The 23,490-nt window shown below is 44.2% G+C and overlaps 1 protein-coding gene across 2 annotated transcripts; it reads left to right on the top strand.

The window, feature by feature from the left end:
• The first annotated feature begins 504 nt into the window (after positions 1-504).
• Positions 505-23,490, top strand: LOC106585010 (THO complex subunit 5 homolog). Of its 2 annotated transcripts, XM_014170742.2 has the most exons (21): positions 531-625; positions 1,303-1,371; positions 6,330-6,444; positions 6,651-6,794; positions 6,901-7,014; positions 11,853-11,950; positions 12,072-12,218; positions 12,305-12,419; positions 12,712-12,844; positions 13,152-13,229; positions 17,247-17,293; positions 18,204-18,303; positions 21,142-21,250; positions 21,326-21,427; positions 21,551-21,647; positions 21,796-21,907; positions 22,073-22,176; positions 22,410-22,497; positions 22,647-22,762; positions 22,935-23,125; positions 23,211-23,490. In XM_014170742.2, the coding sequence occupies exons 3-21, from the start codon at positions 6,352-6,354 to the stop codon at positions 23,272-23,274; spliced, it is 2,052 nt and encodes a 683-aa protein (XP_014026217.1). In that variant the 5' UTR covers positions 531-625; positions 1,303-1,371; positions 6,330-6,351; the 3' UTR covers positions 23,275-23,490. The 2 variants fall into 2 exon arrangements, with proteins under 2 accessions (XP_014026216.1, XP_014026217.1); XM_014170741.2 differs by lacking the exon at positions 1,303-1,371 and having other exon boundaries at positions 505-625.

Raw genomic sequence — 23,490 nt, 5'->3', positions numbered from 1 at the left:
ATGACGGCCTGCCCCAGCCGACACCGTGCCAGTTGTGCGCCGCCCTATGTGACTCTCAATTATGGCCCGTTGTGACACAGCGTGGAATTGAACCAGGGTCTGTAGGGACACCTCTAGCACTGAGATGCAGTGTCTTAGACCGCTGTGCCACTCAGGATTTCCCTTCTCACTAGAAGTTGTGCAACAGTGGTTGGCAAACATACATAAGGGCTCCGAGTTGCACAGCGATCTAAGGCACTGCATCTCAGTGCTAGAGTTGTCACTACAGACACCCTGGTTCGAATCCAGGCTGTATCACAACCGGCTGTGATTGGGAGTCCCATAGGGCGGCGCTCAATTGGCACAGTGTCATCCGGGTTAGGGTTTGGCCGGGGTAGGCCGTCATTGTAAATAAGAATTCGATCTGAACTGACTTACCTAGTTAAATAAAGGTTAATTAAAGACAATGAACTAGCTGAGGCGCGGGACTCCAGTACCCTAGATGGCGGTATGCCTCACTAATGTACCTGCTGCCGTGACCAACGAAGAAGACTGTTACCCATCGTGCTTTTCGTTGGACCTGGAAACTATGAGCTGTGGATAAATGAACGTTCTGATATAGTTTTCCGTATTTTATATCGTTTTGGTGAGTATATCGTGTGTGGTGCCTGCAATATTTGTTATTGCTACTTTGATAGCTAGCTTGTGCATTTACTAACTTTAGCTGGCTAGCAACATCATTGTTATAAAAATATTGCCATTTTGGCCAGATCATCGATATAGAGGACTCGTCGTGGATAACTCATGTTGGCATGGACATAGTCACATATTGCCTGGAAACCCGACGTTGAACTGCAGTGAATTCTACGTCGGCAGCATTGAGCGTTTGAATCAGGAAAGCCTTAACTTTACCGGTTGTCCGACCATGCGGTTGGCCCTTTTGGCGGTAGCAATGTAAAACTATATCCACAGAAGTGTAATTACATCAACTTTCCAAAGCGCTGGTAGTGCAAGTGCGTTCATTGTTATCATCTGAAGCATGCGCAGAAGCATGTAAACACGTGCACGGAGCATGCTTCAGGTGTTATACATTTTAATGCATCAGAATCACAACATGAATCATGTTACAACGCACCAATAGGATCTCGCTAGCTCCTGTGTGGCTTTGCTCACCTCATTGCTGGTTCTACCCACTGCTTCATTTGCTCCCACTGTAAACTACATTATTTTGGGTTAGTTATAAATATCTTTGATATGCACAACTGAAATGTCTCCCGCATTTAACCCAACCCCTCTGATAACATTCCATTGACTCCATTCCAGCCCATTATTATGAGCTGTCCTCCCCTCAGCAGCCTCCACTGGACTTAACCTGAATCCAGAAAATGAATGGTGAACGCAAACATTGTTTTAAGCATTGTTTTACTATTGATAGTTACAGCTAATTTCAGGGTTTGTATATTGATTCGCTCTCAAATGTCATCTGATGCATTTGTTCCAGGCTCTGAATTGTTTAATCAAACTTTTTGCCGCCAGCTCCTGATATCAGGGCATAAAAACTCTTTAATTAGCCAAGTGTGCATGTGTGCCCAGTTTATATACTGTCCCGAGTTTGTTTTACACGGTTTCCATGGTTAAACTAGCTGGCTAGTTTAACTATGCTGGTTTTAGTCCTCATGGCCAAACTTCTTAAATACTGCAGTAATTTAACGAGTTACACAATCATGCAACTAAGAAATTCGCTGGAAAGAAACTTATATGAATTGTTTAGCTCGAACCAGTCATGACTATTCAACTATCTCTTGTCGTAAGACAACGGTGGCGAAGGATATCGTTGCTACTTAAAGTAAAATATTAAACTTTTTGGGTGACCAACCAAATTCACAGAAATGTTAGTTATAGATCTGTCACAAATTGAAAGTCTAAGTGTTGGATCTGTTCTATTTGCACTATTTCTATGCTTCCCAGTCTGAAGCTTTGTTTTTGCGTCTTCCGGTTCTGTACACAAACTTCAAACAGCTGAAAATACAATGTGGTTATTTAAAATATATTTCAGCAGTTTAGGTGGTACAATGATTCTGTATACTTGGTTTTGTTTTACTGAAATTAGGCAAACTATTCCATTTTTCTACTACCAAATGGCGGTGCGATTTCTGCATAATGAACCTTTATTGCAGATCCAAGTTCTGTTTTGAGCTCCATTGGCGTAGGGTGAGCTGGAAGTTTCTGACTGGTCTTGGAACTGTGACAACGACAGCCTCTACCCGCATGGCTCGATGGGATATCTAGTGATTTTGCCATCACAGCCATATATGTCCAGTCTTGTACCATTAACCTTTTCTAAACTGCTATCATATTTATTGATTTACAGTGCATACTGAAAGTATTCAGACCCCTTCACTTTTCCACATTTTGTTTACGTTAACCTTCTTATAAAATGGTTGAAATATTTTTCCCCCTCAATCTGCACACAAATCCCCATAATGACAAAGCAAAAACAGGTTTAGAATTTTTTGCACATTTATAAAACAGAAATCACATTTACATAAAGTTGAAGTCAGAGGTTTATATACACTTATGTTGGCGTCATTAACTTGATTTTCAACCACTCCACAAATGTCTTGTTAACAAGCTATAGTTGCAAGTCGGTTAGGACATCTACTAATTTTTCCAACAATTGTTTACAGACAGATTATTTCACTTATAATTCACTGTATCACAATTCCAGTGGGTCAGAAGTTTACATACACTAAGTTGACTGTGCCTTTAAACAGCTTGGAAAATTCCAGAAAATGATGTCATGGCTTTAGAAGCTTCTGATAGGCTAATTGACATTATTTGAGTCAATTGGAGGTGTACCTGTGGATGTATTTCAAGGCCTACCTTCAAACTCAGTGCCTCTTTGCTTGACATCATGGGAAAATCAAAAGAAATCAGTCAAGACCTCAAGAAACAAAATTGTAGACCTCCACAAGTCTGGTTCATCCTTGGGAGCAATTTCCAAACGCCTGAAGGTAGCACGTTTATCTTTACAAACAATAGTACGCAAGTATAAACACCATGGGACCGCGCAGCCCTCATACCGCTCAGGAAGGAGACTGATTCTGTCTCCTAGAGATGAACGTACTTTGGTGCGAAAAGTGCAAATCAATCCCAGAACAGCGAAGGACCTTGAGTAGATGCTGGAGGAAACGGGTACAAAAGTATCTATATCCACAGTAAAACAAGTCCTATATTGACATACCTGAAAGGCCGCTCAGCAAGGAAGAACCCACTGCTCCAAACCCGCCATAAAAAAAGACAGACTACGGTTTGCAACTGCACATGGGGACAAAGATTATACTTTTGGAGAAATGTCCTCTGGTCTGATGAAACAAAAATAGAACTGTTTGGCCATAATGACCATCGTTATGTTTGGAGGAAAAAGGGGGACACTTGCAAGCTGAAGAACACCATCCCAACTGTGAAGCACGGGGGTGGCAGCATCATGTTGTGGGGGTGCTTTGCTGCAGGAGGGACTGGTGTACTTCACAAAATAGATGGCATCATGAGGGAGGACAATTATGTGGATATATTGAAGCAACATCTCAAGACATCAGTCAGGAAGTTAAAGCTTGGTTGCAAATGGGTCTTCAAAATGAACAATGACCACAAGCATACTTCCAAAGTTGTGGCAAAATGGCTTAAGGACAACAGTCAAGGTATTGGAGTGGCCATCACAAAGCCCTGACCTCAATCCCATAGAAAATTTGTGGGCAGAACTGAAAAAGTGTGTGCGAGCAAGGAGGCCTCCAAACCTGACTCAGTTACACCAGCTCTGTCAGGAGGAATGGGCCAAAATTCACCCAACTTAGCTTGTGGAAGGCTACCCAAAATGTTTGACCCAGGTTAAACAATTTAAAGGCAATGCTACCATATACTGACCCACTGGGAATGTGACCCACTGGGAATGTGATGAAAGAAATAAAAGCTGAAATAAATCATTCCCTCTCTTATTCTGACATATCACATTCTTAAAATAAAGTGGTGATCCTAACTGACCTAAGACAGGGAATTTTTACTAGGATTAAATGTCAGGAATTGTGAAACTGAGTTCAAATGTATTTGGCTAAGGTGTATGTTGACTTCCTACTTCAACTGTACAAGTATTCAGACCCTTTACTCAGTACTTTGTTGAAGCACCTTTGGCAGCGATTACAGCCTCGAGTCTTCCTGGGTATGACGCGACCCTAAGCACACAGCTTGGCACGCCTGTATTTCGGGAGTTTCTCCCATTTTTCTCTGCAGATCCTCTCAAGTTCTGACAGGTTGGATGGTGGTGCGTCGCTGCACAACTATTTCTAAGGTCTCTCCAGAGATGTTTAATTGAGTTCAAGTCCGGGCTCTGGCTGGGTCACTCAAGGACATTCAGAGACTTGTTCCGAAGTCACTCCTGTGTGGTCTTGGCTGTGTGCTTAGGGTCGTTGTCCTGTTGGAAGGTGAACCTTCGCCCCCGGTCTGAGGTCCTGAGCACTCTGGAGCAGGTTTTCATCAAGGATCTCTGTACTTTGCACCATTCATCCTTCCCTCGATCCTGACTAGTCTCCCAGTGCCTGAAGCTGAAAAATATCCCCACAGCATGATGCTGCCACCACGCTTCACTGTAGGAATGGTGCCAGGTTTCCTCCAGAAGTGATGCTTGACATTCAGTCCAAAGAGTTCAGTATTTGTATTTTATTTACTTTAACTAGGCAAGTCAGTTAAGAGCAAATTCTTATTTTCAATGACAGCCTAGGAACAGTGGGTTAACTGCCTTGTTCAGGGGCAGAATGACAGATTTGTTCCTTGTCAGCTCGGGGATTCAAACTTGCAACCTTCGGTTACTAGTCCAACGCTCTAACCACTAGGCTACGCTGCCGCCACAGTATTGGTTTCATCAGACCAGAGAATCTTGTTTCTCATTGTCTTGAGAGTCCTTTAAGTGCTTTTGGCAAATTCCAAGCGGGCTGTCATGTGCCTTTTACTGAAGAGTGCTTCCGCCTGGCCAACCTACCATATATGCCTGATTGGTGGAGTGCTGCAGAGATGGTTGTCCTTCTGGAAGGTTCTCCCATCTCCACAGAGGAACTCTGGAGCTCTCTGAGTGACCATCGGGTTCTTGGTCACCTCCCTGACCAAGACTCTTCTCCCCTGATTGCTCAGTTTGGCCGGGCGGCCAGCTCTAGGAAGAGTCTTGGTGGTTCCAAACTTCTTTAATTTAAGAATGATGGAGGCCATTGTGTTCTTGGGGACCTTCAGTGCTGTAGAAATGTTTTTGTACCCTTTCCCAGATCTGTGCCTTGACACAATCTTGTCTCGGAGCTCTACTGACAATTCATTCAACCTCCATAGCTTGGTTTTTGCACTGACATGCACTGTCAACTGTGGGACCTTTATTTGGACAGGTGTGTGCCTTTCCAAATCATGTCCAATCGACTGAATTTAACAAAGGTGGACTCCAATAAACTTGTAGAAACATCTCAAGGATGATCAATGGAAACAGGATGCACCAGAGCTCAATTTTGAGTCTCATAGCAAAGGCTCTGAATGCTTATGTAAATAAGATATTAGAGTAATTTTATGTTGACATTTGCAGAAATTTCTAAAAACCTGTTTTCGCTTTGACATTATGGGGTATTGTGTGTAGATTGATGAAAAACATGAATCATTTTTAGAAAAGGGCTGTAACATAACAATGTGTAAAAAGGGAAGGGGTCTGAATACTTTCCGAATGCACTGTAAATCTAACTTTATTCATGTGAGTGATCCAGGAATGTTACGTGTTAATTGACACGAGAACGCCAATGGCTAAATTACTCCCCATCTCCTCCTCACCACTCTATTGCCATTGATGGTTTCCACCATGCTTCCGTTGTCAACTGGGTGGGGATTTATATAGGTTGTACAGACACTATAATGACACAGAAATAAAGGCAAGTCCTCTATCTCTATGGGCCAGAGATACAGTACTTTTGAGGAGATAGGAATCTCCATTGGATTTGTATTAATCCCCATAATGTACGTTGCCCGTACATTGCCAATGGGCTGTGCGGTGCATTCTGGGCACAGTCCTGCAAAGAAAGCACTCCTTCAAGGAGTGAATTGGAGTCAATTGGGTGCAAGCACAAAAACCCAACATGAGCATGAATTACGTGAACTAGAAGCTCAACATTACAAATATTTTCTGCGATTTGAGAATTCATTCTCTAATTTCGTATAGCTTTGAAATCGTGACATACTTTCGAGGAAAATATACATTCTCCAATATCTCTGTCGTGCCTAGCGTATCTAGCTAGCTTTCTATATAAATACGTTATTTTTTTTGTATTTAGTGTCCTCTGACGTTGACAAGCCATGTCTGACGCCCTGAAGAAGCGCAAGTCGAAAGTGCTCCGCAGCGAGACGGGCACACCGGAGGGGAAATGCGGCCGCGAAGAGGGAGACCAGGTGAGCACTAGTCTAGACAGACGGGTTACCTTCCACAATATACCAATGGTGCTGTTGTCTGTGTTTTTCAAATCTAGGTGAGCAAAGGGGTGGACAGCAGATACACGTGGGCGGGTGCAAGTTGAGAACGGTAGAGTGAGGGGAGGCAGACAAGTATAGAGAGAGAAGGGGGGGCGTTATTGAAATTGACTGTGTGTGTGTTTCAGGACATACGTGTGTACAGTGAGGAGGTGGAGCTGGATGGCAGGGACCCTGAAGAGGACTACCAGCAGTATAAACTGACCTGTGAAGCTCTGGCCAAACTGATGAACGACATACAGGAGCTGAAAGCCAACGGAGCCAAGGATGGGGTGAGAGACACACTCAGTCAGAAAATGAGTGTCCTATACAATCAGACGCTACTCCGTCTTATAAGAGAATTGCTCTAACCCCCATGATGTCTGCCCTTCCCTCCAGTGTGCTGAGGTAGAGGAGAAGAGGATGCAGAGCTGTGTCCACTTTATGAGCCTGAAGAAACTCAACCGCCTGGCTCACATGAGACTGAAGAGGGGGAGAGACCAGACACACGAGGTACATATACAGTGAGGTCCAAAAGTATTTGGACAGTAGCAAGGGTTCCATCCAGTTGGCGACACATTTTCATGCGAATATTATAAAATCGGCATAAAGAAAATACGCTTATTTTCCCACCAGTAGTGGGTTGACACCAAATGGACTTGTTGCAGGTAAAAATCAGTGCATGATGACTTATTGAACACAATGTACTTTTTCACTTAAGTTTTCATGTACCAAATAAAAATCTAAAGTTCAATGTGTTTCCATCACATTTTCAACTCTACAGATACACGACATGGACATTAATATAGAGTTGAGACCCCCGTTTGCTGTTATAACAGCCTCCACTCTTCTGGAAAGGCTTTCCACTAGATGTTGGAACATTGCTGCTGGGACTTACTTCCATTCAGCCACGAGCATTAGTGAGGTCGGGCACTGGTGTTTGGTAATTAGGCCTGGTTCGCAGTCGGCGTTCAAATTCATCCCAAAGGTGTTCGATGAGGTAGAGGTCAGGGCTCTGTGCAGGCCATTCAAGTTCTTCCACACTGATCTCGACAAACCATTTCTGTATGGACCTTGCTTGGTGCACAGGGGCATTGTCATGCTGGAACAGGAAAGGGCCTTCCCCAAACTGTTGCCACAAAGTTGGAAACACAGAATCGTATAGAATATCCAGAATCATCTATGCTGTAGCGTAAAGATTTCCCTTCACTGGAACTAAGAGGCCTAGCCCAAACCATGAAAAACAGCCCCTGACCATTATTCCTCCTCGACCAAACTTTACAGTTGTCACTATGCATTCGGGCAGGTAGCGTTCTCCTGGCATCCGCCAAACCCAGATTCGTCTGTCCGACTGCCAGAGGACGCATTTCCACTGCTCCAGAGTCCAATTGCGGCGAGCTTTACACCATTCCAGCTGACGCTTGGCATTGCACATGGTGATCTTAGACTTGTGTGTGGCTGCTCGGCCATGGAAACCCTTTTCATGAAGCGCCTGACGAACAGTTCTTGTGCTGATGTTGCTTCCAGAGGCAGTTTGGAACTCGATAGTGAGTGTTGTAACAGAGGACAGACCATTTTTTAAGTGCTACGCACTTCAGCATTTTGGTACCCTTCCTCAGATCTGTGCCTCGACACAATCCTGTCTCGGAGCTCTACAGACAATTCCTTTGACCTCATGCCTTGGTTTTAGCTCTGACATGCACTGTCAACTGTGGGACCTGTTTTCGCTTTGTCATTATGGGGCTGTAACGTAACAATGTGGAAAAGGGAAGAAATCCCGCAATGCCCTCCGACGAACCATCAAATCAGAGAGTAGCAGCAATGTAGCAGGGGGGCAATGCAAATAGTCTGGGTAGCCATTTGATTAGATGTTCAGGAGTCTTATGGCTATGGGGTAGAAGCTGTTTAGAAGCCTCTTGGACCTAAACTTGGCGCTCAGGTACCGCTTGCTGTGCGGTAACAGAGAGAGCAGTCTATGACTAGGGTGGCTGGAGTCGTTGACAATTTTCAGGGCCTTCCTCTGACACCGCCTGGTATAGAGGTCCTGGATGGCAGGAAGCTTGGCCCCAGTGACGTACTGGGCTGTACGCACTACCCTCTGTAGTGCCTTGCAGTTGGAGGCCGAGCAGTTGCCATACCAGGCAGTGATGCAACCCGTCAGGATGCTCTCGATGGTGCAGCTGTAAAACCTTTTGAGTGTCTGAGAACCCATGCCAAATCTTTTCATTCTCCTGAGGGGGAATGGGTTTTTGTTGTGCCGTCTTCACGACTGTCTTTGTGTGCTTTGACCATGTTAGTTTGTTGGTGATGTGGACACCCAAGTAATTTGAAACTCTCAACCTGCTCCACTACAGCCCCGTCGATGAGAATGGGGGTGTGCTCGGTCGTCCTTTTCCTGTAGTGCACAATCATCTCCGTTGTCTTGATCACGTTGAGGGAAAGGTTGTTGTCCTTCCACCACACGGTCATGTCTCTGACCACCTCCCTATAGTTTGCCTCATTGTTGTCGGTGATCACTCTTACCACTGTTGTCAGTCGGCAAACTTAATGATGGTGTTGGAGTCGTGCCTGGCCGTGCAGTCATGAGTGAACAGGGAGTACAGGAGGGGACTGAGTACACGCACCCCTGAGGCGCCCCTGTGTTGAGGATCAGTGTGGCAGATGTGTTGTTACCTACCCTTACCACCTGGGGGCGGCCCGTCAGGAAGTCCAGGATCCAGTTGTTGAGGGAGGTGTTTAGTCCCAGGGTCCTTAGCTTAGTGATGAGCTTTGAGGGCCCCATGGTGTTTAACGCTGAGTTGTTGTCAATGAATAGCATTCTCACATGGTGTTCCTTTTGTCCAGGTGGGAAAGGGCAGTGTGGAGTGCAATAGAGATAGCATCATCTGTGGATCTGTTAGGGCGGTATGCAAATTGGTGTGGGTCTAGGGTTTCTGGGATAATGGTGTTGATTTGAGCCGTGACCAGCCTTTCAAAGCACTTCATGAGTGGTACGGGTCAGTAGTCATTTAGGAGGTTACCTTAGTGTTCTTGGGCCCAGGCGCTATGGTGGTCTGCATAAAACATGATGGTATTACAGACTCGGACAGGGAGAGGTTGAAAATGTCAGTGATACACTTGCCAGTTGGTCAGGGCATGCTCGGAGTACATGTCCTGGTAATCCGTCTGGCCCTGCGGCCTTGTGAATGTTGACCCGTTTAAAGGTCTTACTCACATCGGGTGTGGAGAGCGTGATCACACAGTCTTCCCGGAACAGCTGGTGCTCTCATGCATGTTTCAGTGTTATTTGCCTCGAAGCGAGCATAGAAGTAGTTTAGCTTGTCTGGTAGGCTTGTGTCACTGGGAAGCTCTCGGCTGTGCTTCCCTTTTGTAGTCTGTAATAGTTTGCAAGCCCTGCCACATCCGACGAGCTTCGGAGCCTGTGTTGTACGATTGTAGGCATCAGGATCTTGTCACATTATCACTGCATTCAAATTGCCATTGATAAAATGAAATTGTGTGTGTTGTCCGTAGCTTGTGCCTGCCCATACCATAACCCCACTGCCACCATGGGGCACTCTGTTCACAATGTTGACATCAGCAAACTGCTCGCCCACACAACGCCATACACATGGTCTGCACTTGTGAGGCTGGTTGTACGTACTGTCAAATTCTCTAAAATTATGTTGGAGGCAGCTTATGGTAGAGAAACTGACGATAAATTCTCTGGCAACAGCTCTGGTGGACATTCTTGCAGTCAGCATGCCAATCGCGTGCTCCCTCGACTTGAGACATCTGTGGCATTGTGTTGTGTGACACAACTGCACATTTTAGAGGGGCCATTTATTGTCCCCAGCGCAAGGTGCACCTGTCTAATGATCATGCTGTTTAATCCGTTTCTTGATATGCCACATCTGTCAGGTGGATGGATTATCTTGGCAAAGGAGAAATGTTCACTAACATGGATGTAAATAAATCTGTGCTCAACATTTTTGAGAAATACCTTTTGTGCGTATGGAACATTTCTGGGATCTTTTATTTCAGCTCATGAAACATGGGACCAACACTTTACATGTTGCGTTTTATTTTTTTCTCAGTGTAGTAACACGAGATATAAAATACACAAGAATGGAGCTGTATAGAGGGAGTACCAGTGCCAGATCAATGTGCAGGGGTATGAGGTATCTGATGTAGTTATGTACATGAAGGCAGGGTAAAGAGACTAGGCATCAGGAAAGATAATAAGAGTAAGAACAGAGTAGCAGCAGCAAATGATGAGTTTGAAAGTGTGTGTTGTGTGGGTTTTGTAAGTTAGTGTAGTAGTGGGAGTGTTTTTACAGTGCTATCAGGAGGTATTTACACCTCTTTACTTTTTCCACATTTTCTTGTGTTACAGCCTGAATTTAAAATGTATTAAATTGAGGTTTTTTTTTGTCACTGGCAATAAAATAAAATAAAACACAATACCCCATAATGTGAAAGTGGAATAATGTTAATTTACAAATGAATTGTGATACATCCAACAAGCTTGACTCTGCAAACGTGTTGGATGTATTTTCAGTTTGTTTTTGTTTCAGATTATTTTGTGCCCAATAGAACATTTATGGGAAATAATGTATTGTCATTTTTGGAGTCACATATTGTAAAATAGAATATGTTTCTGATAATCGTGAATAATAAGTGATGAAGTTGGAGGCATAACACCCCGCACCCTCCCCAACACACAAATAAAGAATGCTAACCTCCCTTGTTATTGGTAATGGTGAGAGGTTAGACTGTCTTGGGGTAAGATCTTTGTGCCTCTAACTTTATCATTCATCGTTCTTCACAATTCATTCAACATTATCCATGGTCTTGAATGTAGAAGTGTTCAGAAACATTATATTCTTATTTACAAAAAAAGTGACTTCCGAATGACACAGTGCATTATTTACCATTCATTCCTATTAGGCACAAAATAATATGAAACACAACCAAAACAAATGGCAAATGCATCCATCAAGCTTGATGTAGTCATTGCGTGCTAGGAATATGGGACCAAATACTGAACTTTTGACTACTTTAATGCACAAGTGAATTTGTCCAAGTACTTCTGGTGCCTTAAAGGGGGGGAGAGAAACTATGTACAAAAAGTGCTGTGACTTCTAAACGTTCACCTGATATGGATGAAAATACCCTCAAATTAAAGCTGACAGTCTGCACTTTAACCTCATAGTCATGTGCTGGAGTAAAGAGCCAAAACAACAACATTTGTCACTGTCCAAATACTTTTAGACCTCACTGTATATACACTTTCACACGCAACGTTTTAGAAAACCCTCTACACACCCACAGAAAAGCATCTAACACCCCTTCCTCCCCTCTCCCTTCAGGGCAAGCAGAGAGTGGATGTGTTGCACCTGCAGCTCCAGAACCTGCTCTATGAGGTCATGCACCTGCAGAAGGAGATCAGCAAGTGTCTGGAGTTCAAGTCAGTACCACTGGGGGGATCTCACATTTGCTCCAAGTCTGCTCCAAGTCCAGGAATGAGAAGCTTCGAGAGTATTGCTCTTTTCTAAATTGTTGATTTTTTTTTTTTGGTTTGTGTCCAGGTCTAAACATGAGGAGATAGATCTGGTGAGTGTAGATGAGTTCTACAAGGAGGCCCCCCCTGAGATCTCCCGCACCCCACTCACCAAGGACGACCCCCACCAACTCACACTGGCCAGGTTGGACTGGGAACTGGAGCAGAGGAAGAGGTACCACATACACTGTTGTTCCTCTGTAGGTTGGCTAAGCAGTACATGAACGCCCACTTTTCTCTGGGCACTTTGTGTATGTGTAGGCTGGCTGAGCAGTACAAGGAGTCTCTGTCCAGTAAGGAGAAGATCCAGAAAGGCATTGAGGTGAAGAAGGAACACCTGAGTTCTCTACAGCCTGGACTCAACGCTATCATGCAGGTAACATACACACACTCTCTATAACTCTCTCACACCCCCTAGAACCTGGACACAATGCGATTACACAGGTACAATGAAGCAAAGTGAACTTAAATATCCCTGGAAGCCATAGCAGCATTCAATTGACAGAACAACACCAGTCCCACAGAGCTTTCACAAGTCCAGGTTTCTGTCTGGTATGGATGGCTGGACTTGTGCATGAAAAAACATTGCAGGCAGGGCCTTCTGAAATGGCCTTGTACCCAGAATGTGACCTACCAGGCCTGAAACCTAAACATGTCTCACTCCCCAGGCATCCCTCCCGGTCCAGGAGTACCTCTCAATGCCGTTTGAACAGACCCAGAGACAGACAGAGATCGCCCGCCACCTTCCCCCCTCTCTCTACGTCCTCCTGGTACAGGCCAGTGCTTACGGACAGGCCTGCGGTGAGTGTTTTTGTATGTTTACTTACATTTTGTGAAAAGTTTGATCATACGCACATCCTTAAACTTTAGGCACTGGGCTAGTTAAGGATGCTTGTAAAGAACAGGAAGGCCCGCACACTGTTTATGCTCCCAGTTCACTGCTTTATTGACAACGTATCATTCCAAAACGGATCTTCGTCAGCTTCTTTACTTCTTTACTTACTTGTGAACACGATTTTTGTCACTTTTTACTTTGTCAAATGATCCATTTTGTGGAGGGACACGTCCGAGGATGTGGTTTTCATGTTTGTATTTGTGTGTGTTTCAGATAAGAGCCTGAGTGTGTCCATCAGTGGAGACGTGGACGAGGCCAAAGCTCTGTCTAAACCTCCAGAGGACTCCCAGGGTAAGACTGCAACATGCCTGGCTGCCTGTTAACTTCTTACGGATATGTGGGACGGTAGCGTCCCACCTGGCCAACATCCGGTGAAATTGCAGAGCACGAAATTCAAAAATACTAAATTCAAATATTTAACATTCTTGAAAATATATATGTTATACATAAAAATAAAGCTTAACTTGTTGTTAAACCAGCCGCCGTGTCAGATTTCAAAAAAGCTTTACGGCGAAAGCAAACCATGCGATTATCTGAGGACAGCGCCCAGCACACAAACGCATAACAAATCATTTTCAACCAGGGAGTTGCGACACGAAAGTCAGAAATGGCGATATAATACAGTGGGGGGAAAAAGTATTTGATCCCCTGCTGATTTTGTACGTTTTCCCACTGACAAAGAAATGATCAGTCTATAATTTTAATGGTAGGTTTATTTGAACAGTGAGAGACACCTGTCCACAGAAGCAATCAATCAATCAGATTCCAAACTCTCCACCATGGCCAAGACCAAAGAGCTCTCCAAGGATGTCAGGGACAAGATTGTAGACCTACACAAGGCTGGAATGGGCTACAAGACCATCGCCAAGCAGCTTGGTGAGAAGGTGACAACAGTTGGTGCGATTATTCGCAAATGGAAGAAACACAAAAGAACTGTCAATATCCCTCGGCCTGGGGCTCCATGCAAGATCTCACCTCGTGGAGTTGCAATGATCATGAGAACGGTGAGGAAGCAGCCCAGAACTACACGGGAGGATCTTGTCAATGATCTCAAGGCAGCTGGGACCATAGTCACCAAGAAAACAATTGGTAACACACTACGCCGTGAAGGACTGAAATCCTGCAGCGCCCACAAGGTCCCCCTGCTCAAGAAAGCACATATACATGCCCGTCTGAAGTTTGCCAATGAACATCTGAACGATTCAGAGGACAACTGGGTGAAAGTGTTGTGGTCAGATGAGACCAAAATGGAGCTCTTTGGCATCAACTCAACTCGCCGTGTTTGGAGGAGGAGGAATGCTGCCTATGACCTCAAGAACACCATCCCCACCGTCAAACATGGAGGTGGAAACATTATGCTTTGGGGGTGTTTTTCTGCTAAGGGGACAGGACAACTTCACCGCATTAAAGGGACGATGGACAGGGCCATGTACCATCAAATCCTGGGTGAGAACCTCCTTCCCTCAGCCAGGGCATTGAAAATGGGTCGTGGATGGGTATTCCAGCATGACAATGATCCAAAACACACGGCCAAGGCAACAAAGGAGTGGCTCAAGAAGAAGCACATTTAGGTCCTGGAGTGGCCTAGCCAGTCTCCAGACCTTAATCCCATAGAAAATCTGTGGAGGGAGCTGAAGGTTCGAGTTGCCAAACGTCAGCCTCGAAACCTTAACCTCTTGGGGCTAGGTGGGACGCTAGCGTGCCACCTGTGGTGCACTCCATCAACAGCAGGTGCATTTCAAGAGCGGCAAATTTGAATCCAAATAAATGTCAAAATTCAAATTTTTCAAAAATACAACTATGTTACACCATTTGAAAGATAAACATCTCCTTAATCTAACCACGTTTTACGATTTCAAAAAGGTTTTACGGCGAAAGCATAAATTTAGAGTATGTTAGGACAGTACATTTACAAGAGTTGTGTGTAATGTTTTGTCAAGTCAAAGACAGGGTCACCAAAACCATAAAACCAGCTAAAATGATACACTAACCTTTTACAATCTCCATCAGATGACACTCCTAGGACATTATGTTAGACAATGCATGCATTTTTAGTTCTATCAAGTTCATATTTATATACAAAAACAGCGTTTTACTATGGCATTGATGTTGAGGAAATCGTTTCCCTCCAATAACCGGCAGTCAAGTCAGCGTCACAAATTAAATAATTAAAATTAGAAAACATTGGTAAAATATTATATTGTCATTTAAAGAATTATAGATTTACATCTTTTGAACGCAATCAACTTGCCAGATTTAAAAATAACCTTACTGGGAAATCACACTTTGCAATAATCTGAGCACTGTGCCCAGAAAAATACGCGTTGCGATACAGACTAGACGTCATGTTGGGGAGATCTAAAATCGAAAATACTATGTAAATAATCCATTACCTTTGATTCTCTTCATCAGATGTCACTTCCAGGTATCACAGGTCCATAACGAATGTAGTTTTGTTCAAAAAAGCTCATCATTTATGTCCAAAAATCTCCGTCTCGTTAGCACATGATGTAAGCCAGCCGGACTTCTCGTCATGAACGAGGGGAAAAAATATATTTCCGTTCGTTCAAACATGTCAAACGTTGTATAGCATAAATCATTAGGGCCTTTTTAACCAGAACATGAATAATATTCAAGGTGGACGAATGCATAGCCTTTTATAACGTATTGGAACGAGGGTACCCAACATGAAGTAGCGCGCCAGGTGTCTAATGGGACATCACCGTTCCATGGCTCTTGTTCGGTCAGATCTCCCTCCAGAAGACTCAAAACACTTTGTAAAGGCTGGTGACATCTAGTGGAAGCAATAGGAAGTGCCAAAATATTCCTAAACCCCTGTGTTTTTCAATGGGAGAGGTTTAAAGTCAATACAACACATCAGGTATCCACTTCCTGTCAGAAAATGTCTCAGGGTTTTGCCTGCCAAATGAGTTCTGTTATACTCACAGACACCATTCAAACAGTTTTGGAAACTTTAGAGTGTTTTCTATCCATATATAATAAGTATATGCATATTCTAGTTACTGGGTAGGATTAGTAACCAGATTAAATCGGGTACATTTTTTTTATCCAGACGTGCAAATGCTGCCCCCTAGACCCAACAGGTTAATGACTTGGAGAAGATCTGGAAAGAGGAGTGGGACAAAATCCCTCCTGAGATGTGTGCAAACCTGGTGGCCAACTACAAGAAACGTCTGACCTCTGATTGCCAACAAGGGTTTTGCCACCAAGTACTAAGTCATGTTTTGCAGAGGGGTCAAATACTTATTTCCCTCATTAAAATGCCAATCATTTTAAAACATTTTTGACATGTGTTTTTCTGGATTTATTTATTGTTATTCTGTCTCTCACTGTTCAAATAAACCTACCATTTAAAATTATAGACTGAATATTTCTTTGTCAGTGGGCATATGTACAAAATCAGCATGGGATCAAATACTTTTTTCCCACACTGTATATGCCTTACCTTTTGAAGATCTTCTGTTGGCACTCCAAAAGGTCCCAGTTACATTACAAATTGACCTTTTGTTCGATAAAGTCGAACAAATATCCATAAACTCAGTTTAGCTGGCGCTCTTCAGTCAATAATCCGCTCGGCTTCCCTCCTTCAAAATGCGTACAAAATGAATCCCAAATGTTACCAATAAACTTATCCAAACAAGTCAATCAACTTTTATAATCAAACCTTAGGTACCCTAATACGCAAATAAATGATCAAATTTAAGACGGAGAATCGTTATTGTCTTTACGGGAGAACGCGTTATTTTTGTTTCTCGGCCATGCGCTTGGAAACACTACAGCCAAAATGGGAGTCACATAGAAAAACTACAACTTCTCCCTCATTTTTCCAAAAACCAGCCTGAAACTCTTTCTGAAGACTGTTGACATCTAGTGGAAGCCCTAGGAACTATTATATAAGTGCCTGCCATTGAAATCAGTGATATTCAGAATTTCTTTTTGGGGGGGGGGGGTTTGTCCTCGGGGTTTTGCCTGCCATTTCAGTTCTGTTATACTCACAGACATTATTTTAACAGTTTTAGAGACTCTAGCGTTTTCTATCCAAATCTACCAATTATATGCATATCCTAGCTTCTGGGCCTGAGTAGCAGGCAGTTTACTTTGGGCACGCTTTCCATCCGGATGTCAAAATACTGCCCCCTATCCCAAAGAAGTTAATGACTACTGTGTGTGTGTATGTGTGTGTGTGTGTTCGACAGGGCAGTGATTCTTTTTTTTGACGGGGCAGTGGTGAATTAGAGAATTGTGTGGGCATTGAAGTGTGTGTTCTGATTTATCTCTCCTCTCTAGATGATGATTCTGGTGATTCTGATGCAGAGGAGGAGCAGGAGAAGACGGTCTGTCCCACACCATACTGCCACTAGAGGCCCTTCTAATACCATTCTGTACACACACACACACACACAAGTCCGTGTCAACGAGTTCACCTCTCCTCTACACACATTGTCCCAACAACCTCTGCTGACACACAATGTTATAGCAGACAGGGAAAGGAGGTCTATTGATCGCTTCCTGACAGGTGCCATGTGGTGGGTTCTGGGAAGCATGGATAAGATGGGTCACTGTAACCCAAGCCCACCCACAGTTGGCAGTCATACTCCTCACACACACACACACACTCCCTTACACACTCCAACACATACAGCCAAGCCTTTTTTTGTATTATTTATTTATTCGTCTTTTTGCTGAAGACAACTGTCCGTCTGTGATTTGCCTGGTCACATTACTGCTGCTCTGTCACTACACCTCAGCTGACCCTCCCTTCATCTAGTCTTTCTCTGTGAAATAATTCTGAGGTGAAGGGCAAGCCAAGGTTAACTCTGTCCTCCTATAGCCGGCTGCAATGATAGAACAGCTAAGATTATAGAATGTGTCCCAAAGAGCACCCTATTCCCTATATAGTGCACTACTTTAGACCAGGGCCAGATATCTGATTAATTAAGCAATAAGGCACGAGGGGATGTGGTATATGGCCAATATACCACGGCTAAGGGCAGTTCTTATATTGGCCATATACCACAAACCTCCGAGGTGCCTTATTGCTATTATAAACTGGTTACCAACGTAATTAGAGCAGTAAAAATATTTTCTGGGGTCATACCTGTGATGTACGGTCTGATATACCACAGCTGTCAACCAATCAGCATTCAGGGCTCGAACCACCCAGTTTATAATGAGCAGTAGAAAATGGTGGCATGATAAAATACTAATGGTAATACTCCCCCCTTTGTCTGTCTGTGTGTGTAGAAGAGGAGGCGACCTACTACAGGTGGTCAGCTGGATGATAAGAGACGTGAGATGCTGAAGAGACACCCTCTCTCCCTTTGCCTGGACCTCAAATGCAAAGGTACCCACATACTGTTCCTGTGTGACAGGCAGCAGGACCCTGTCGCTGCTTCTCCCTGGGACAGTAGAGAGGCTCATTCAGTGCTATATGATAGGACTGTTAGGAACTTATATTAATCGTGCTGATGAGGATTCTGTGGACAGTGATTATGATGATAAATAGGTGGGTTCTTGTATTTGTCCTATTTCGATGATGGTTCGGTGCATAGATGACAGTGAATAAACTGTTCTTGTCCAATGGGCAATGACATCACTACAGAGGTTACACAAGGTCACCTCTCCTGCCTCTGCAGTCAGACAGAACCCAATGACACCCTGAGAGACTGACACACACACGCGCACACACACTGCTTTTAATGCAGCGAATAGCCAAAAACTGCCCGTGATTTAGAGGACAACAGAGAGAGCAAGAGGAGGCTGATGAAAATATGTCGAGAATAAGGTGTGACTGCTGCAGCCTTACACTGCTGCCAGCTCCATCTACACACACAGGCAGGCGGGCGCGGACAATCAGTGGATGGATGAAGTTACGCCTGTAATGCTGAACATCCTCTTCTCCATCTCTCCCTCTTCTTCTCATCCCCATTTCCTCTCTTCCGCCCCTCGTCATCTCCCCCTGTCAGCAGGGTATAAACAGTCCCTCTCTTCTCCTTGGCTCAACCCGTCCTATACACCTACCTACACAGTAGCACTACGTGGCAGACTGGGGAAGTGACGCCATGACATCATACTGTTGGATTTGACATTTTGAACATTGAGATATTAAAGACATGATAGATCAGACGGATAGCTGTGGAATGTGTTGGGTGAGAGGAGAGCAACGTGTTGATACAGGGGAGACAGACAGACCTCTGTGGATTAGATGAAGGAGGAGGGGTTGAGGTTGGGAGGTGAGGACAGATTCTCTTAAGAGAGTAATAAATGTTTGGTGTCCTGTTACCCTCTTTATTATCTTCCTGTAGAGCCATAAAATGTAAGGATTGGAGAGAAGGAGTGTCTTAAGTGGGATATAAATATCTGGATGGGACAAATGTTGGGTGGTTCTGATTACAGCTGTACAGAACCTTTTGGGAATAATTAAACTTGGTTAACTTCTCTAGGGTAGGGGGCAGCATTCGGAATTTTGGATGAAAGGCGTGCCCTAATTAAACTGCCTGCTACTCGGGCCCAGAAGGTAGGATATGCATATTATTAGTAGATTTGGATAGAAAACACTCTGAAGTTTCTAAAACTGTTTGAATGATGTCTGAGTATAACAGAACTCATATGGCAGGCAAAAACCTGAGAAAAATTCAACCAGGAAGTGTGGAAATCTGAGGTTTGTAGTTTTTCAAGTCCTGGCATATCCAGTATAGAGGGACTTAGGGTTCATTTTGCACTTCCTACGGCTTCCACTAGATGTCAACAGTCTTTAGAACGTTGTTTGAGTCTTCTACAGTGAATCTTGAGCGAACAAGAGCTCCTGGAAGTTGATGACTCAGAAAATGACATGAGTTCAGTGGCGCGCATTCACGTGAGCGTTAGCTGTGTTCCAGTTCATTTTTGAAGACATTGGAATCGTCCGGTTGGAATATTACTGAAGATTTATGTTAAAAACACCCTAAAGATTGATGCTATACATCGTTTGACATGTTTCTACGAACGTAAATATAACATTTTTTTTACTTTTTGTCGTGACATTTCGGCGCGCTTCCTGGATTTGGAGTAGTGGACTGAACGCCCGAACAAAAAGGAGGTATTTGGACATAAATTATGGACTTTATCGAACAAAACAAACATTTATTGTGGACCTGGGATTCCTGGGAATGCATTCTGATGAAGATCATCAAAGGTAAGTGAATATTTGTAATGCTATTTATGATTTTATTTTACTCCAAAATGGCGGGTATCTGTATTGCTTGATGTTGTCTGAGCGCAGTACTCAGATTATTGCAAAGTGTGCTTTTGCCGTAAAGCTTTTTTGAAATCTACACAGCGGTTGCATTAAGGAGAAGTTCATCTATAATTCTTTGAATAACAGTTTAATATTTTATCAACGTTTATGATGAGTATTTCTGTAAGTTGATGTGCTCATTCACCGGAAGTTTTTGGAGGCAAAATATTTGTGAACATTACGGGCCAATGTAAAATGGGGTTTTTGGATATAAATATGAACTTTATCGAGCAAAACATACATGTATTGTGTAACATGAAGTCCTATGAGTGCCATCTGATGAAGATCATTAAAGGTTGGTGCTTAATTCTAGCTGTATTTCTGGTTTTTGTGACGCCTCCTTGCTTGGAAAATGGCTGTGTGGTTTTTCTTGTTTCTGCGCTGTCCTAACATAATCTAACTTTATGCTTTCGCCGTAATGCCTTTTTGAAATCGGACAATGTGGTTAGATTAACGAGAAGAGTATCTTTAAAATGGGATATAATAGTTGTATGTTTGAGAAATTTGAATTATGAGATTTATGTTGTTTTGAATTTGGCGCCCTGCTATTTCACTGGCTGTTGAATAGTGTGTCCCGCAGGTGGGATGGTTGCGTCCCACATACCCCAGAGAGGTTAAAGCTTCTCTAGTGTCCGTGGGTTATTTACTCTGGAAAATAAGAACCTAACAATACTATACATTGTACTATATAATTAAGTGTTAATTCACACTGAGATGACTGTTGCAGGTGGAACCTTTTGGCAGAGAGGCAATTTACCGTCCACAGTACATAGATGGCATCACGCTCACAGACACGCCTCCCATCTCCCTGTTTGCCGAGTAGAAAATATATGTATTAGTAGATGGCATCATGCTCACAGACACACCCAGTGAACCTCCTCTCTCTGTCTCTGTCTCTCTGTCTAGACGGCAGTGTGCTGCATCTGTTCAACTACTACCTGATGAACCTGAACATCATGACTGTCAAGGCCAAAGTCTCCACCGCCACAGACCTCACTGGAGCCATCAGCGCAGGGTACGTGTCAGCGACCGTGTTTGTGGAGTTTGGAGTGTGCGACCTGTGCTGTAACAATTGTGTTCTCTCTCTCAGGGAGCTGTTAAATTCTGACACGCTGCTCAACTGCCTGTATGCCAATGACCAGGGCCGCGAGACCCCCAACCCTGCTAACCGCTACCAGTTTGATAAAGTGGGGTATGGATGCTTCCCTAACACCGGACACCCATATACACACCTTGTACAGTTGCTTCAGTATCAATACAGATATTGTTTGATGATTGTAGGATCAGTATGGATGATTATGTTGTTTTCTTGCAGGATTAGTTCGTTTGGAGACTACGTGGCAGAGTTGGGTCATCCCTACCTGTGGGTGCAGAGTCTAGGAGGACTGCAGTTCCCCAGTGAAGCCCCAGAGGTGTGTGTGGGGGTGGCCCTGCCATTGTGTATAGTAAAATGTCTCCTGCTATGGGGTGTGTGTGTGTGTGTGTGTGTGTGTGTGTGTGTGTGTGTGTGTGTGTGTGTGTGTGTTAACCCTGCTATGTATGTGTGTGTGTGTTTTTCAGGGTTTGCGTGCAGGCAGTTCTCTTAGTGCCAGTCACATGGAGAGCACCATGAAGCTGCTGAGAGGACGAGTCCAGTCACGTCTGGCCCTGCACAAACAGTTCTCCTCACTAGGTACACACACACACACATCTGGCCCTGCACAAACGGTTCTCCTCACTAGGGACACACTCGTCTGGCCCGGCATAAACAGTTCTACTCACATTTCTCATCTCTGGCTACACACAGACTAAATAACCTGTCTCCTGCATGCTGTTGGTATTGTTTGTCTGGTTTCAGAACACAGTATCGTTCCAGTGTCCACGGAGTGCCAGCACCTGTTCCCTGCTAAGGTTCTCTCCCGCCTGGCTCGCTGGACAACCATGTCACATCAGGAGTACACAGTAAGACACGCACAAATCTCCCGTTGTGTTTCATCTCGCTACGCAATCGAGGAGTACACAGGAAGCGCACAATCTTGACTACAACTCAACCTCGCACTCACTAACTTCTGGCTCTCATTGGAGCTGCGGTGTAGATGGTGTTGCTATAAAAAGCATTGTGTAAAACAAGGCGGTTTAATTAAGTAAAACATATACTGGTAGCTTACTTTTCTTTGTGTGTTCGATCTCTCTAGAATCTGTCGTTCACGCAGCATGTGTCAGACGCAGGTCTGGCTCGGGAAACTGACCTGTTCTTCATGGCTGTGGTGGAGAGAGGAACAGGTAAAAATCAGGGCCCAAAGTGATGATTCACTACTTAATATATGAAGACATTCCTGAAGAAATGGAGGCCTCTCTTTGCTTTGTTTGGACCATAAGGTCCCTTAGAAAAGTCTGGAACATAAGCTATTTCTCTTCCCCCCCCCCCTCAGCTCGTCTTCAGGCTGCAGTGGTGTTGAACCCCCGTTATCCAGAAATCTCTCCTCTGTTTGCTCTTTCACTCAGCTGGAAGGGCGAGTGCAGCGGACGTACCGATGACAACCTTAGAGTGAGTGTATACACACACACACACACACACACACACACACACACACACACACACACACACTGAATATGAGACCCTAATCCAGGGGAGGATCTCTATGTTCTGTTATGTCCTTTGATGTCACTGGTTAGTCATGCACACCGGCTGTGACTGACATGTGTAACCCCTCCCCCAGGCCATGGAGAGTGAGGTGAATGTGTTTAAGTCGGAGCTCCAGGGGCCCCGCCCAGGGCACCAGCTGCTAACCAATCAGGTGGCTCGTCTGTGTGTCTGTCTGGACGTATACCTGGAGACCGACGGACAGGATGACAGCGTGGAGGGACCACGGGAGTTTCTCCGAGAGAAGATGTGTCTACGCACCGTAAGGTAGGCACGCACGCGCGTACACACTTACTCACACACTCCTTTCTCAGTATTTCTGACAGCGTGTTTCTCTCTGGTTGTGTTTCAGGGGTCCGAACCGTCTGAAGCCGTTCAAGTACAACCACCCCCAGGGCTTCTTCAGTCACCGCTGACCTCCCCCTTAACCCCTATCCCTTCACCTCTTATATCTTACACCTGATTTCATAGTCCACCTCAAGGCTTCTTCAGTCACCCCTAAACGTTACCTTCTGCCACGTCCCTGCCCTCATATCCCACTCTCTTTTTTAATACACTGTAGTTTTGTCTGTTTTAGTTTCACACATTCTGTGTGTTGGTTGGACAATAAAAAGATAGTGATTTTGTTTGAA

Source organism: Salmo salar, chromosome ssa24, assembly GCF_905237065.1.
Source record: "Salmo salar chromosome ssa24, Ssal_v3.1, whole genome shotgun sequence".
Classification (NCBI taxonomy): domain Eukaryota; kingdom Metazoa; phylum Chordata; class Actinopteri; order Salmoniformes; family Salmonidae; genus Salmo; species Salmo salar.
The sequence above is the reverse complement of the archived record's forward strand: the minus strand, read 5'-3'. Positions and strand labels throughout refer to the sequence as shown.

Excerpts from the sequence above, each read along its gene's own strand:
- LOC106585010 (XM_014170741.2), top strand. The coding sequence starts at position 6,352 with ATGTCTGACGCCCTGAAGAAGCGCAAGTCGAAAGTGCTCCGCAGCGAG. Across the intron at positions 21,648-21,795 it reads TCCCCAGTGAAGCCCCAGAG|GGTTTGCGTGCAGGCAGTTC; the intron begins GTGTGTGTGGGG and ends TGTGTTTTTCAG. Across the intron at positions 21,908-22,072 it reads CAAACAGTTCTCCTCACTAG|AACACAGTATCGTTCCAGTG; the intron begins GTACACACACAC and ends GTCTGGTTTCAG.